General features: G+C 42.6%; 1 protein-coding gene, 1 long non-coding RNA gene and 2 other non-coding genes across 5 annotated transcripts; 1 reads left to right on the forward strand and 3 right to left on the reverse strand.

The window, feature by feature from the left end:
- Positions 1–486: 486 nt before the first annotated feature.
- On the reverse strand, positions 487–12,832 carry slc25a3a (solute carrier family 25 member 3a). 2 transcript variants are annotated; one of them, XM_038738642.1, is made up of 8 exons: positions 12,680–12,832; positions 12,009–12,175; positions 8,879–9,003; positions 7,901–8,080; positions 4,733–4,914; positions 3,022–3,194; positions 2,589–2,699; positions 487–889 (listed from the first exon to the last, which is right to left on the reverse strand). In XM_038738642.1, exons 1-8 carry the CDS (start codon positions 12,808–12,810, stop codon positions 729–731), a joined length of 1,230 nt encoding a protein of 409 aa, XP_038594570.1. In that variant the 5' UTR covers positions 12,811–12,832; the 3' UTR covers positions 487–728. The 2 variants fall into 2 exon arrangements, with proteins under 2 accessions (XP_038594570.1, XP_038594571.1); XM_038738643.1 differs by lacking the exon at positions 8,879–9,003 and adding an exon at positions 10,069–10,193.
- Positions 2,316–2,518, reverse strand: LOC119918557. The gene has a single exon (XR_005447469.1). It is a non-coding gene; the product is annotated as a small nucleolar RNA SNORA53 (small nucleolar RNA).
- On the reverse strand, positions 4,370–4,572 carry LOC119918556. Its single transcript, XR_005447468.1, has one exon. It is a non-coding gene; the product is annotated as a small nucleolar RNA SNORA53 (small nucleolar RNA).
- Positions 12,140–15,214, forward strand: LOC119918106. The gene is made up of 2 exons (XR_005447391.1): positions 12,140–12,247; positions 14,008–15,214. It is a non-coding gene; the product is annotated as an uncharacterized LOC119918106 (long non-coding RNA).
- The last annotated feature ends 185 nt before the right edge of the window (positions 15,215–15,399 follow it).

Raw genomic sequence — 15,399 nt, forward strand, 5'->3', positions numbered from 1 at the left:
TCTCACACAGACAGCTCTCTGGTCTTCATGTTGGTTTATCCTCTTTAACAGGAAATGCTGTCTTTGTAGGTTTGAACCAAGGATGAAAACTTAGACTAGTCACGCAGAGCTATTTAATGTTTGATCAACCTAAAAGGCAACACCTGGGCAACAAGAAACATCTGGCAGTCACATGTTCCAATAGTTTTACTCACTTGAAAAATGGGTGGGTTCAAACAAAGGGTGGTATTGTCCTGAGTTGTTTAACACATCTAGATGTGAATACCAGGAAATAAAAGCTGAAATTCTGAACTCTTGTCTCATCTTTTGATCTTAAACCCAAATGTCTTCAGTGAACAACAAAAACAAAAGGAATTTGCCTTACCGTTCCAATACTGTTGGAGGGAACTGTATCTACAGAACAAGGTTGCATTACCTGCATAATTCCTTTAAGGTAATCTATTGAAATTAATAAAATACAAATGAATGTAAAAACTACACAAGTAATTAAGGGGATTTAATTATTTTATTAGAATTTCAACAATTTTCTAATGACAGGAATTGGTAAAACCAGACAGGTGTTTGTGAGGAATATTTTCTCTGACTCTTGATTTTTCAGTTTAACATACATTAGTTGCAGCCCTGCTCTGTGCAGCAGGAGCAGAGGACATAAATATAGAAAACTGTTGTGGAAGTTTGGGCTTCAGTGTCGGCTGGAGACTGCTGCTCGGGGGGGGGGGGGGGGGGCTTTACTCTGTGAGCCCAAGCTTCTTCTTCAGGGACTCGGGCATCTCAGGGGGAGGTGGCCGGGGCAGGCGGAAATAGACCTTGACGGAGTCGTAGATGAACCACTGCAGAGCCGTCAGAGTACCAATCATGATAATACGGGCTACCAGACCCTTCCATACACCTGAGCAGGAGACACACAAAACATCACTGAACTTGAAGTACACTCAATGCTTCAGACCTTGTTGAGAGCACTTAACCTTAACGATTAAAATTTTTTATTGTGATTAATCGCACAATTTTCTGCAATTAACTGCAATGTTATGTGCAAAACTGAATGAATTTTAAAGTAGTGTTTTGTGCACTTAATTTAAATGCACTGCTATACACACACAAGTGCAACATCATGTGGTTTGAAAACACTTTAAACAAGTGAGATTTTTACCAGCAGTATTCCCTTTACACTATAGAAATAAAATATTGGAAATTTCAACTTAAATATTAATGTAATCAAATCAAAAATAAAAGCAAAGCTATTCGACACTGCCAGGGCATTACCTTTATCTAGCTTGTTAAAACAGGTTATCACAGTCCAGAGCCACAAAACATAACAGGCTCCTTCTGAGCAACAGGTTAACATAAACCTGTTTTCTTGTTTTTCCCCCCTTTCATAACTGGTATCAGCAGAAACATGTTTCTTTTCTCAGCGAGCAGCAGAAACAGTCTATGTTCAGAAGCAAGTGTCCCTGTTAGAGTGAGGTGTGCTCGCCTCTCACACACCGCTAAAGAGGAAGTGTCTTAAACTTTTTGTACGCAACACAAGTCATTGGAAGAGACTGATCCTCGCTGTTTGTGAGTTTCCAGAATCTGTTACTGTTTAATAGGACATAAACTAGATGTAGGCCTATCAGGTACAGTTATGGAGCCTATAATTTTAACTTAAGTTAAACAGGCTACAGCTGTGTAGTGCATAGAAGCCGTTGCCATGGTTACTATCCATAAGCTGCTTGCTGATTACTCGCGGAGTGCTGTCTGATCACCGGAGCAAAGAGCAACCCCGTGGGGCCAAGCGACTATGTTGTGATTTTAAGAAGACTGACATCTTCCCCAATACTACCCAGCATGCAGTGTATAGCTATCCACTTCGCTGTGACATTTGATCGCTTGTCTTGCTTTTGTTTATCTACTTTTCCCACACACTGCATCCAGCATAGTCTGCTGAAGCCTCCCTCTGCTGCTTGTTTGGGTGGATGATTTGCAGGCTGATCAACAACCTGTGGTTTTACTGGATGTGTATTCAGAGCCAGTGAGCAACAGACTTTCAAAAATAAACTGCGTTAACGTTCCGATAAAATAATTGTTGGCATTAATGCGTTAACATGCCCAGCCCTAATACATACATATACACACTGCATTTGTATAGCACCTTCCTAGTCTTTGCGACCACTCAAAGCGTTTTTACACTACATCTAATTCACCCATTCAATGCAAGACTTTGGTTCAGTTTTATGTTGCACTGGTTGATAGTGGCTGATCCTGTTACAGCAACAAAATTAGTTTCATTTAGGGTGACAAAGCATAATTTTAATCTGCTGGTATTTCATCTGCAGCATGTCCGTCCCCCAGGCTTACAGCACTGGGAGCACGCTGTCTGTAGATGACAGAGTTGCCAGTGCTGCAGGTGGGCTGGGGGACAGGTAGATTGTTCTCACACGCCAATGACTCAAGCACCTCCAACTGTACAGCCAGAAAGCTGCTGAGGAGCTCTGCTCAGAGCACAGCGCCCTCCAGAGGTGGATCTAAGGAGCGTGTTGATCAAAGCCTCATGTTACATACACACTATGCTACTGTTGAAATTACTGCGGACTAGTGTTCATACAGACCTTTGGGTCCCAGCTTCTTGAGGACCTGGGCAGCGGTGCTGCCCTTCTCCTTGTTCAGCACAGATACCACAGAGTCAGCAGGGTGGGACACGATGGCACAGAACACACCAGCTGCAAACAAAAATCACATCTGCGATCAGCTTGAATGACAGATCTAATACCACTTCAAATGGAATGATACACCATTACAGAAATCACATGATCAGATATTTCTGCCAATATGTAGCGAAGTTACTAAGAAATATTCCTAGCAATATTGCACGGTTCATAGTTACTACTTCAACTTATTTTGTTTTCTAGCTTTAATGAGCATCAGGTTTTGGAGTGCTCTGTTCCCTCTCTCAACTTGTGGAAGTATGTTTTACACACCACAAACTGAGACGTTTGACAGAAGAATATCAGATACAGTCCTAAGTAGTGTTCTCTTACTCACCAATGTAACCGGCCACAAAGGTGACCACCAGCTGCTCAGGTTTGCTGCACTCACTGCGGGGTTTCGGAACAACATACTTGTAGAGCAACTCCACAGTACGCTCAAAGCAGGAAAACTTCATCATGGTGTAGGGGATCTGCCTCATCCACAGGGGCACAACGCCCTTATAGAAACTGGAGTGAAAAGGAGGGAGGAGAGGAGACACGAGCTCACAAAAAGCATCAAGTGCAGGGTTTGCATTTGATAAACAAAATATATCCACAACCTGGGAGAGTAAAGGTATAAAAAGTATAGTGTTAGTCTAATTCTGATAATATGTTTACAGGTTATACTTGATTTGGATAATTTGCTTACAAATACTTTAGTTAAGATTTAGCTGTTTCACAAATAAAACCTCTGATATTAGCCTACACCACTGGGGTTGATTAATGCTAATTTTAGTGTATTCATTATAATTTCAGATCATAGTAGGCTATAGGCTACTATAGCTTACCATTTAGTAGCCTAATATTAATTCCAATTGGACAAAAAAGTAGTTTCATTTTTGTGGGTTGTTTTCAGTCATTCAATTATTGTACAAATGCTGTACTTGGTGGTTAGGCTCTCATTTGTTTATGCAAAGTAGCCTACTAACTAGTCAATAATAAAACCCATGCATACAGAAAAAGGAGTTCAGCATTTCTAAAGTATAGCTGTAGTGCCTCAGCCTTTTTTTAATGTCCTGTCTACTCCAGGCTGTGATTGGTTGGTTCGCGAAAAGAGACTTTGACACAGCTGCATGAAAGGCTCCCGATCTCCCTGCGGAGATTAGCAGGCAGGCGAGAACGGGATCAGTTGAGCGTCACGTAGAGTACAGAAAACCTGATCTGGAGAGGGCATAGAGGGGAGCCGGTGCCGGTACGCCAAAGAGTAAAATGTCACAGTACCGGTGAATACCGGCACAAACGGCTTTTATGTTGTGAGAAATAACAGGAAGTCATCTCTCCCAGTAGCGGGAGCTCAGCTTCATAGCAGAGCGTTCATGCGCAGTCAAACAACGCAGCAGCTGATTAATCCAGCACCTACTACATGTGCTAGAAAAACAAAACAAAACACACAAATGCTGTGGATGAGAGGAGAGGTAACTGCTGGATGTCAAGACGTTGTGTGTAAGTTTATGTTCTGCTTGCTCAACAGTTGGCTATTAAAAAACATCGTAGAATATTTGAACCCCGCCCCCCCAATGAAGTGTTGATGATGTCGGCCCATCAATTCATTATCATTCTACAAAAGATGTTATTCCCCCCCTCCTAAAAAGGAGTCTTTATGGACAGTCTTAGAGAGTCTTTACATGTTCTCCTGGCAAAACACTGTCCGTCCCCCAGGCTTACAGCACTGGGAGCACGCTGTCTGTAGATGACAGAGTTGCCAGTGCTGCAGGTGGGCTGGGGGACAGGTAGATTGTTCTCACACGCCAATGACTCAAGCACCTCCAACTGTACAGCCAGAAAGCTGCTGAGGAGCTCTGCTCAGAGCACAGCGCCCTCCAGAGGTGGATCTAAGGAGCGTGCATCAGAAATTCATTTTCCATTTATTATAATTATTCAAGCACTATTGCAACTACTGTACCATTCCTATATCTAAACAACCCAATAGCCATTTTACATAACTTAATGACAGTGACTTATAACAAAACGGAATGCTGAGGAATTGTAAAAGGTAGTGCACTTACGCCCAGATACCCTCCTCTGCGAACATCTTGGGGACACACTGTCTGAGTGTGTTGGCATAGCCCGGCTGGGTCTGGATACGAACTTTGACAGCCTCCATGGGAGCTAGCGCAATGTCAGCAAAGAACTCTGCGCTGGCAGAGGCAGCCAGGTACAGCGATGTCCTCCACAGGTAGGCGTTCTCCTGTATGTTGATAGCACAAAACAAATGGTCAGGTTTCCCTCGTCACTCAGCAGCATAGTATTTAAGAAACTATACTTTTGGTATAAAAATGCTTCCAGATCAGATGTTATGATAACCTGCATGAAGCCAGGGACACGCCACATGATATAAAAGCTGACAACCCCAATCTACCACAAAGATTTTAAGACACTGGTCACTAGGGTTGGGCTGATAGATGTCATTGTTCATCGGCGATTGCTGACAGACATCCCAATGTTGAGCCGGCATCGTGATTGTTTAACTTACTCGCTTTCTTTGTCCAAGCAATGTCCAGTTTTGTCTGTTTTTTTTTTAATAAATATCAACTATTAGTATCCCAGATCTCTGGGTGGCAACTGAAGTCTGAGCACACGGTGGCTTGCTCCAGAGAAGCGCGAGTGAAGATAAATCAATGTTTTAAGTAAAAGTTAATTTAATAAAAAGCAGTTAACTCTGAGCTCCTCCTGTGGGTAAATGGCGTACAGTGGGTACGGAAAGTATTCAGACCCCTTTAAATTTTTCACTCTTTGTTTCATTGCAGCCATTTTCCAAAAATCAAAAAAGTTCATTTTATTTCTCAGTAATGTACACTCAGCACCCCATCTTGACAGAAAAAAACAGAAATGTAGAAATTTTTGCAAATTTATTAAAAAAGAAAAACTGAAATATCACATGGTCATAAGTATTCAGACCCTTTGCCGTGACACTCATATTTAACTCAGGTGCTGTCTATTTCTTCTGATCATCCTTGAGATGGTTCTACACCTTCATTTGAGTCCAGCTGTGTTTGATTATACTGATTGGACTTGATTAGGAAAGCCACACACCTGTCTATATAAGACCTTACAGCTCACAGTGCATGTCAGAGCAAATGAGAATCATGAGGTCAAAGGAACTGCCTGAAGAGCTCAGAGACAGAATTGTGGCAAGGCACAGATCTGGCCAAGGTTACAAAAAAATTTCTGCTACACTTAAGGTTCCTAAGAGCACAGTGGCCTCCATAATCCTCAAATGGAAGACGTTTGGGACGACCAGAACCCTTCCTAGAGCTGGCCGTCCGGCCAAACTGAGCTATCGGGGGAGAAGAGCCTTGGTGAGAGAGGTAAAGAAGAACCCAAAGGTCACTGTGGCTGAGCTCCAGAGATGCAGTCGGGAGATGGGAGAAAGTTGTAGTAAGTCAACCATCACTGCAGCAATCCACCAGTGGGGCTTTATGGCAGAGTGGCCCGACGGAAGCCTCTCCTCAGTGCAAGACACGTGAAAGCCCGCATGGAGTTTGCTAAAAAACACCTGAAGGACTCCAGATGGTGATAAATAAGATCCTCTGGTCTGATGAGACCAAGATAGAACTTTTTGGCCTTAATTCTAAGCGGTATGTGTGGAGAAAACCAGGCACTGCTCATCACCTGTCCAATACAGTCTCAACAGTGAAGCATGGTGGTGGCAGCATCATGCTGTGGGGGTGTTTTTCAGCTGCAGGGACAGGACGACTGGTTGCAATCGAGGGAAAGATGAATGCGGCCAAGTACAGGGATATCCTGGACGAAAACCTTTTCCAGAGTGCTCTGGACCTCAGACTGGGCCGAAGGTTTACCTTCCAACAAGACAATGACCCTAAGCACACCGCTAAAATAACGAAGGAGTGGCTTCACAACAACTCCGTGGCTGTTCTTGAATGGCCCAGCCAGAGCCCTGACTTAAACCCAATTGAGCATCTCTGGAGAGACCTGAAAATGGCTGTCCACCAACGTTTACCATCCAACCTGACAGAACTGGAGGGATCTGCAAGGAGGAATGGCAGAGGATACCCAAATCCAGATGTGAAAAACTTGTTGCATCTTTCCCAAAACGACTCATGGCTGTATTAGATCAAAGTGGTTCTACTAAATACTGAGCAAAGGGTCTGAATACTTATGACCATGTGATATTTCAGTTTTTCTTTAATAAATTTGCAAAAATGTCTACATTTCTGTTTTTTTCTGTCAAGATGGGGTGCTGAGTGTACATTACTGAGAAATAAAATGAACTTTTTTGATTTTTGGAAAATGGCTGCAATGAAACAAGAGTGAAAAATTTAGAGGGGTCTGAATACTTTCTGTACCCACTGTACTTGCCAGAGTAAAATCCATTATAACTGCGGGTGTTTGTCCAAAAGCTGCAGTGCCCTAGGCCAGATTTGAAACAATCTCAATGCTGATAAGCTACGGTGACGCAGTGTCATGAAAAATTCGTGCTCAAGTCGAAAATATTCATGGATACACAACCTCACTACCCATGCTACACAGTAAGGTCAGTTTTTCCCCTGTATTTATTCAGGAGGGGTAGTGTGCTGCAGTGAAATTTTGATCGCCGCTACTGAAATGTTCCATGATCATCAATGTGCTGCTAATGTTTTCACTTTGCTGTCAAGTACATTCTATAAGAACCTATTTTATAAGTAGAATCAGAATCATTAAAATTGAAACAGTACCCAACCCTAGTGAAAACAGGGTGTGTGTGTGTATTAGCTGGTTAATAAATTCACACAACTAATGCAGACAATCTCCAGGGTTTGTGATTTTCAGCTCGATCCCAAACTTGTTACAGTGTGTCCAAGAAGCAGCTTCCCGTTCTCTTCAAAATACGTGCCTACCCTGCTTTTGACATCAAGCTGCACAGAGCAGATCGAGCCAGGTAGGAAGTCAAGACACATCAACGACAAACTAGAACAAAATCGGACTTCTGAAACTCACAGGGTATGAAGTGCAGAAAATGGAACAAAACTGCTTTGTATCAGCCACACACAGTGGAACACAAGGTACCAACATTAGATTTATCCACACACAAAATATATAAAGAATGCTTTCAGTCCTATGTGGAGACAATTTAGTGCCACTCATTTACCTGAACTCATCACCAAAATGGCGGTTCTGAATGTAGCAAACAAACATGTATTCCTCTTTGTTTTTACAGCCGTGTCCAGTCTCACCTCTCCAAGCAGGTCACTGTAGAAGATCTTGAACACTTCATAGAAGCCAAACTTGCACAGCCCCTGCATGGAGTAGCCGATGAAGGTGGGAGCCCAGCCCTTTGCCAGGCCTCTGACACCATCTTCCTTCACAGTCACTGCAAAGCCTTTGCCGATGCTCTTGTACTTATCTGGATCTACCTGCGGAGGAGAAGAATATTGTGAGGAAACATGTCAACGGCAGCTCTGGGTTTTGGTATCTCAAACACATCCAAGAACATTGGTTCCCTACTTAAGTGCTTTGGAGGGAATTGCATTTTCCCAAAACTGTAAAATCTAACTGCCCTGAAGCACATTTTTCTAGACTGCAATTTAGGTTTTAAGTTATATCAGCTTAACAACTTTTTAAATGTCATATTACTGTCAAAATTACATCACCCTGATGGGTAATGTGTTTGGATGACCTATAAATTGTCAATAGTAAGAATTCAGTGTGATGTTTTTACAAATACAGTTATCACATCTGTCTGGGTCAAACTTCAATAATCAGCAACTGAAAGTTGCAATGAAAAGTAATGAGACTGACAGATTAACTATTGAATTTTATTGAATGCACAGTGCTGCGATTTCAAACTACTGTACTTTATGTAATTCACACACAAGCAGCAATTTCAGTTTCATTTGGTTGCTGTTATTTAAATGATATTCTATAACGGTCCATTCATTTTTTTCTCTCCACTGTATTTTAACTAACACTTATCACTATAAGCGGTTTCCACCGTATAAAGCACTGGGCACAGGATCCAGACAACTCCAGGACTTTCCAATTTACAAGCTTTTTAATTGGGGCTAGAAAAATTAATTCTAGGGAAGGCTACAGAAACACTTGTTAAGTCATTTCAATTTTACAACACTAAAGACCACACAAAGCCATGGGCCTGTGAGGTTGGAGGAGCTGTGGTAATTGTCATTACTATGAGGTTCAGCTTCCATACAAACCTGCAGACGGCACTTGACAAGGTCGAGGGGCACCACTGCTGTGTGTGTGATGCCGCAGCTCAGGATACCCCCAAACCCACACAGGGCATAGTACTTTGAGGACCCAAACTCACAGCTGATATCCTCTGTGGTAAAAGGGAACATACATGCAACATGCAGGGTCACATGCAACACAGGACACAAAAACATCAAACCAGAGCCACATAATGGAAGAGTTGCACAAGAAAATCTACTTAACCCTTCTTGACGGGTGTGTGCCCATGTCCCACCTGTGGACAGTTTGAATTCAGTGCCAGGTCTCTTCCATTATAGATGGGACGTGCAGCTATTCATTAAGATGGACCACACACCAAAGGCTGATAAAATTATTGTATGTGTGATTTCAGCATGAATTTCAAGTGATGTTTGGCAAGTCAGGACTAAAATACAATTACTGCTCACTTTTCCCAACACATACCACTGATTTTTAAGATTTGTTTCCTACCTTACATGCAACCACTGGTTTCAATTCCTCAGTAAACTACGCATGTTAGTTTACAGAGATTTAAATCTTTCCACAGATAGCTCTTTTTTATAATGTTAAAAACACTCAAATGAATGAACAGTTTTGCTTGTCATTACTCTGTAGTTGAAAAAAAAAACCCACTACAAAATGACTATCGTCTTAGATATGTGTAAATAAAATTACAGAATGTCATGGTTGAAACCACAGATTACAAGCAATAAAGGCATATTTTAAATTAATTTTACCACCATAATTACCAATGTCTTATCAAATGTACTTTCAACTCTTTGTCTACAACATATTCTTACTTGACAGTATTAGGTTGTCTGGTAAGGTCAGACAACCTAATAAGATACATGGTAATGCATCTCATAGGTCATCTAGACATTCAGACAATCCTGACAGACACCTGATTGTGTTAAATAGTTTGGTCAACAGCTCTCCTGACCTTCAACTACACGAGTCCTCTACTGTAAACGACGGGTTGGGTACAAATCATGCAGTCATGTTATCACTCCAACACAGAATCATAACGATCCATACACAAAAAAAACAAAAACACCACCTCACAACTGAGCCGATGCCATTTCTCCCATGCAAAGTAGTGCATTTTCAATGGACAATTGGTTAAGAGTGGATGGGGTGGGACGTTACAAAAACAAGGCACCATGCCAAGAAAACAGACCTGCATTCTGCATTTGACCAGATCGAGGGGAACGACAGCCGTGTGTGTGGTGCCACAGCTCAGAATCCCACCAAAGCCACACATGATGAAATACTTCTGTGAGCCAAACTCACAACTGTCTCCCTCTGAAGAAACACAGGGGAGACTTAGGAAAGAAGAAACTTTTTCTTCGGATGCAAATGCCCAAGAGTTTAAAGAAATCAACCGGTTAGACGTTTGACAATCCAAAAGCTGTACTGTTAGGGAGACAAGTGCACTTACATTTACTCATTTAGCTGACGCTTTTATCCAAAGCATCCACACATTGGTGGATGGGTCACAGTGAGGAAATGAGCGCTCTCTCACACCAAATGCGTCTTATTCACTGTGCCGTCGCCACCCACTTAGGCCATAGTACCCTTCAAACCCCTAAATATATGCACCTACACCCTAAATCTTTTATGCATTATCTTAAATAGTTGTTACAACACCTTAAGTAGCAAGACATAACTAAAGCATCAGAGGAACATCTGCACCTTGATCTTGCAGGGAACGAAGTTTGACGCCGTTTTTTCCACAATTAAATAAAATCAATTTGTCTGCAGTGTTTAGAGTCTGAATCGCTATTGACAATATTTAAAAAGAAGTGGGTTTGTGCATTCTGTCCTTTGTAGTGCAAGTAGTGACAATCCTGTTGACCAATCAATGGACTGCAATATTTCTAGCTTCATCTTTAAGTGCCAGGCCAGTGCTAGGCTCCTCAAGAAGGGTGTAATGGAATGGTTCTATTTGTACCATTCACAACTTATGCTACTAGATCAGGGTTTCTCCTGGCTCAGAATGGGCCTTTTGGGGGGGGGGGGGGTATTTGCTTACAAATACTTTAGTTAAGATTCAGCTGTTTCACAAATAAAACCTGATATTAGCCTACACCACTGAGGTTAGGGTTTGATTAGTGCTAATGTTAGTGTATTCATTATAATTTCAGATCATAGTACAGGTTGCTATAGCTTACCATTAGTAGCCTATAATTTTAATTCCAGTTGGACAAAACAGCAGTTTAATTTGTGGGTCGTTTTCATTAAATTGTTGTGTAAGAAAAATGCTCTACATGGTGTTCAGGCTCTGATTTGTGTATGCAAATTACTAACTTGTCAGTGTAACCAAAAATTTCTCTAGGCAGAAAAAGCCCTGTAGATTAAATTAACTGCTCAGGGAAACACAGGTTTAGAGACAACTTATTTTACCAGTCTTGCGCTTATGCAACATAGTGATTTAACTTTCCTTCCTACAACTGGTTAGTTAGATTTCAAAGCAATGTAAGCCTTATAATGTGATTATAGTCAAACTATTGAAAAGGTCTCACTACTGTTGTGAGCTAGCTACGGTGTTTAGGATGAAGCTCAACTTTTAAATGCAAGGGAAAATACTGAATAGAATGGCTTTATGACATGGACTTTATTCCACAAGCTAGTGTTTTCTTCCAATAAATGTTCTTTGAACTTTATCAAACCATTATAAATATTTAAATCTAAGACAAAGTGTTCTTGACAACCGCTATCAGTTTGAAGTCACGACTAAAAAATAATAATAATATAACTTAGTTTGTCATTACGTGACTTAATTAGCGATTCCCCGCTGAAAAATAGCATGATTCTCATTAAATCCAATCCAAAGTAGTTTGCTGAGGCGCAAATGCAAGTATCACTTTGTCCTTCCTTGCCCTCCACAGGCGGCTTGTATGCGGCACAGGCCTAGCAGCTAACTGCTCCAACAATTAAAACAATTACAAGCGTTTAACGATAACTTATTGCACACAGGCAATTGTATTTAATAAAAATAGAGTAATACTTAACGTTACGCAGCGAAGTTGGCCACAACCTGTCAAACTTGATCGGCTAGGCTAATGCGGCTAACACTAGCCCTTTAGCCTGCCGACTAACGTTATGCGCAAAGCTTACCTTCTGCGGCGGCGGCGGCTGCCAGTCTGCGGGCCCGCTGTCCATGAAGGTTCTGTTGGGGTTCCTCCAATTTCTGGAGGGTGAACATGGGAGCGCTGAACGGGTTGGTCCGGGCCAGCTGCGTCAACGAGGTCGGATACATGGTGGTCTCGTGTCTCCTGGCGGAGCTGTGCCGTAATGAGCAAAAAGTTAGCTGTGCATTAACGGTTTTAGGTCGAGCTAACTAGCAGAGGTGACTGGTAAGTTAACACAACACACACACTAAACTGAGGAATGTCACATGCTGGTTAGCTTAGTTTGACGGCTGCGTGACCGTGAAAAGGAAATGCTAAGCAAGGCCATCTAATATACTACCTGAATAATAACGTAACGGGTTACGTTAACTGTTACAAGTCACTGATAATCGGTAGCCAAAACCTCGAAGCTCCCTGTTAACATATTCGTGTCGCATTTCCTTTGTTCATTTCTAGCTGATGCCAAAATGCTATGCTAAGTTAACTTACGTGCTAAGCTAACTTGACCGCTCCAAGGTGGAAGCTCTTCTCTTTATTGGAAAGCAGCTTAAGCAAAACGGCTAACAGAGGTAATAGTTCATTTAAAATGCATCCTCCTTAAATAAGCATAAACGTAATATTTATTACACAATATTTTAAATGAATAATTGCACTCACTCTTTCAGGACTGAAAACGTTGACTCGGCTTGGCTGTAACCGGCTGCTGTGAGAGGCCGAATGACCTCGCGGTAAATCGATTTGTCCTTTCGTGACGTCACCGACAAATCTGGGCGGTACCGACCGTCCATTCGGAGCTGTCAATCAACACCCCTGGTCCAATCACAAAAATAGGTTAATGATTAAATGAAGGCGATGCGGTCTGTGGTATGAATGATGATGATAGGAACCGAGGGAATTCTATCAACAAACATTATGCTTTCCCACATAAATGAATGCTTGCGTGTCTGGCAACCATGAAACAGAGGAGAGATGTGTGTGAGAGAAAATTACTCCAAATGACAAACCATGAAAGGAAGACTAAGTTGATTACCCGGTGACAGCTTCTTCTGAGAGCGAAGCCCCCATTTAAACAATATTATGTAGCTGCAGTACCGGAAGTCGCAGTTTCAGGACCCCCGCAATCCTGGGAGTTCTAGGACCGTAGTTCTTTGTGGCAGCGCCATCTAGTGGAGTGGTGGTGATAATACATAGCAACACAAAGCAGGTTTACCCTGTCTGCCAGTAGGCCGATGTACGCAGCTGTACGCAGCTGTAGGGTTAAACGGTTGTAAATTAAATTGTAGCATCCCCGGCTGAATGATGGTCAACGCTTTTACTGATGGTTCACAAAGGCTTTATTCAGGGGGGAAAAGGACGATACTGGAGCTCCATAAACCTGAATACACCTTGAACTACTAAGAGCTACGAAAGAAAATAAAACAAAACATTACTCTCCTTTTACATTCCAATCATGAAATATCGCCTTTTTTAACCTGTTAGCTTAGTGACAACCTCTGATCAGAGTGCTATAAGTAAGCATAATAAACTTAATTATGAAATATTGGTAGCACTTTATAATAACTACACACTATGAAGCATTAGTAAATAAGGAATTCATCATTTATAAAGCATTGTTCATACTTTAATACACATTAGTAAGTCATTCATAAACACAGTTATAAATGGTTTATTCTTTGTTATCTACACACTATGAAGCAGTTGTTAAGTATTAGTACATTTTTAATTCATCATTTAGAAAGCATTGTTCTTACGTTAATACACATTAGTAAGTCATTTATAAACATACATGTTGTATTCTTTATTAATAAGCTCATCTATCATACTTTATACATGATCGGTTCACTATTTATAAATGAAGTGTTGTTTTAATGACAAACCATTTATATATGAGTTGTTAATGGTTCATAAGATCATTTGTAAAGTCAGGGAGACTGGCTTACCTCTATTGACCTGAACTTTCACGTTCCTGTCATCCCCGAACACAGGAAGTTCCTGTGGTTCTCCTTCCGGGGTGTCCAGTACCAGTACAACCGCCTGATGTTCATGCTCCCTGGCACTGCGCACTTTCTCCAAGTGTGTCGAGGCGGCTCTGGAGCCACTGTGGCGGTTGGGCATTAGGGTCCTGTTTTGTCATGTCGACCCAGTGAGACAGAGATAGCGCCTGTGGATTTGAATCTGGCCTACTGGCGGGGCCCCCTCTCTCTTTCGGTCGGGGTTCCCCTGGGCAGGGTCACGTCCCATATCTCGCCTCCCTGATGGGCTGGGGCAGGACCTGTCTCTCTCAAGTGGTAGGCGGTCTGTGGCAGGGCCACATGCCTCTCCACATAAACGTGCCAGAACTCCTCACGGTGTGGAAGGTGATCCGACACTTTGCCCCTCTGCTGCGGGACCAGCACATGCTGGTCCGCACTGACAATAGGGCTGCAGCGGCCACCAGGGCGGGGTGCGATCAGCACAGCTGCTGGGCTTGTCAAGGCGCATGCTTGTGGACAGGGGACTGGCGTTCAGCACCTACACTGCCGCAATCTCGTCCTGTCACGAACACCGTCCTGTCACGAGGCTTTTAATGACAGGACGGTGTTTGTCCCCCTGATAAAAGGGGTGTGGAGGCACAGGCCAGTGACACGGCCTGTTGATCTACAGTGGGATTTGCCGCTGGTCTGATACATGCAAACCCAAGCCCCTTTTGAGCCTTTACGGCGAACTTGAAGTTTCTTTTGGCCAAGGTCGCTTGCTTGTGGCTCTGAAATCGGCCAAGAGGGTCAGCGATCTGGCTGCCCTCTCTATGACTCCATCGTGTCTCAGGATTCAGGGTGACAGCAGCTCAGCTGTCCTGTGCCCCAATTCTGCATTGTCATAAAAGGCAGTGGCCTGGCTGGCTGGTCTTCTGCTGGTGGCTCGGTCTGCAGAAGGTCTGGTAACTGGAGGCTCTGCCAGTTGTGAGCAGGTCTGGTCTGCAGACCCCTGCTGGTATGAGCAGGTTGGGGTTTGTGGGTCCTGGAAGAGAGGTGTGGAGGAGATTGTGCCCTCTGGGGCACTCCCAAGCCCTGAACCTCCAAATATTTCATCCATGTGCTGTGAAGAGAGACAGATTTAAATCAAACGTTGTTTCTTGTTCTTCTATCTGCTCATTTGTAAAGCACTCAGTGTATAAATTGTGCTATATTAATAAACTTGCCTTGCCAAAAACTGCATGATTGAAAATACACTCATTCAAATTATCAGGACAGGTACAAAATAAAAGACATTATTATACATGTGTAATACTCCCAATTGACTCTTGCCTCTCCTGTTGTCTGCTGTCGGTCTTTAACCCTTTTATATGTCGTTAGCATGTTCCCAACTTTCTTTCTCACCTGGTCCACTGTCATGATGCA

This window comes from Micropterus salmoides, unplaced genomic scaffold (genome assembly GCF_014851395.1).
Source record: "Micropterus salmoides isolate LMB-PRFRI ecotype aquatic unplaced genomic scaffold, ASM1485139v1 Ms_hic_scaffold_23, whole genome shotgun sequence".
In the NCBI taxonomy this organism is placed as follows: Eukaryota; Metazoa; Chordata; class Actinopteri; order Centrarchiformes; family Centrarchidae; genus Micropterus; species Micropterus salmoides.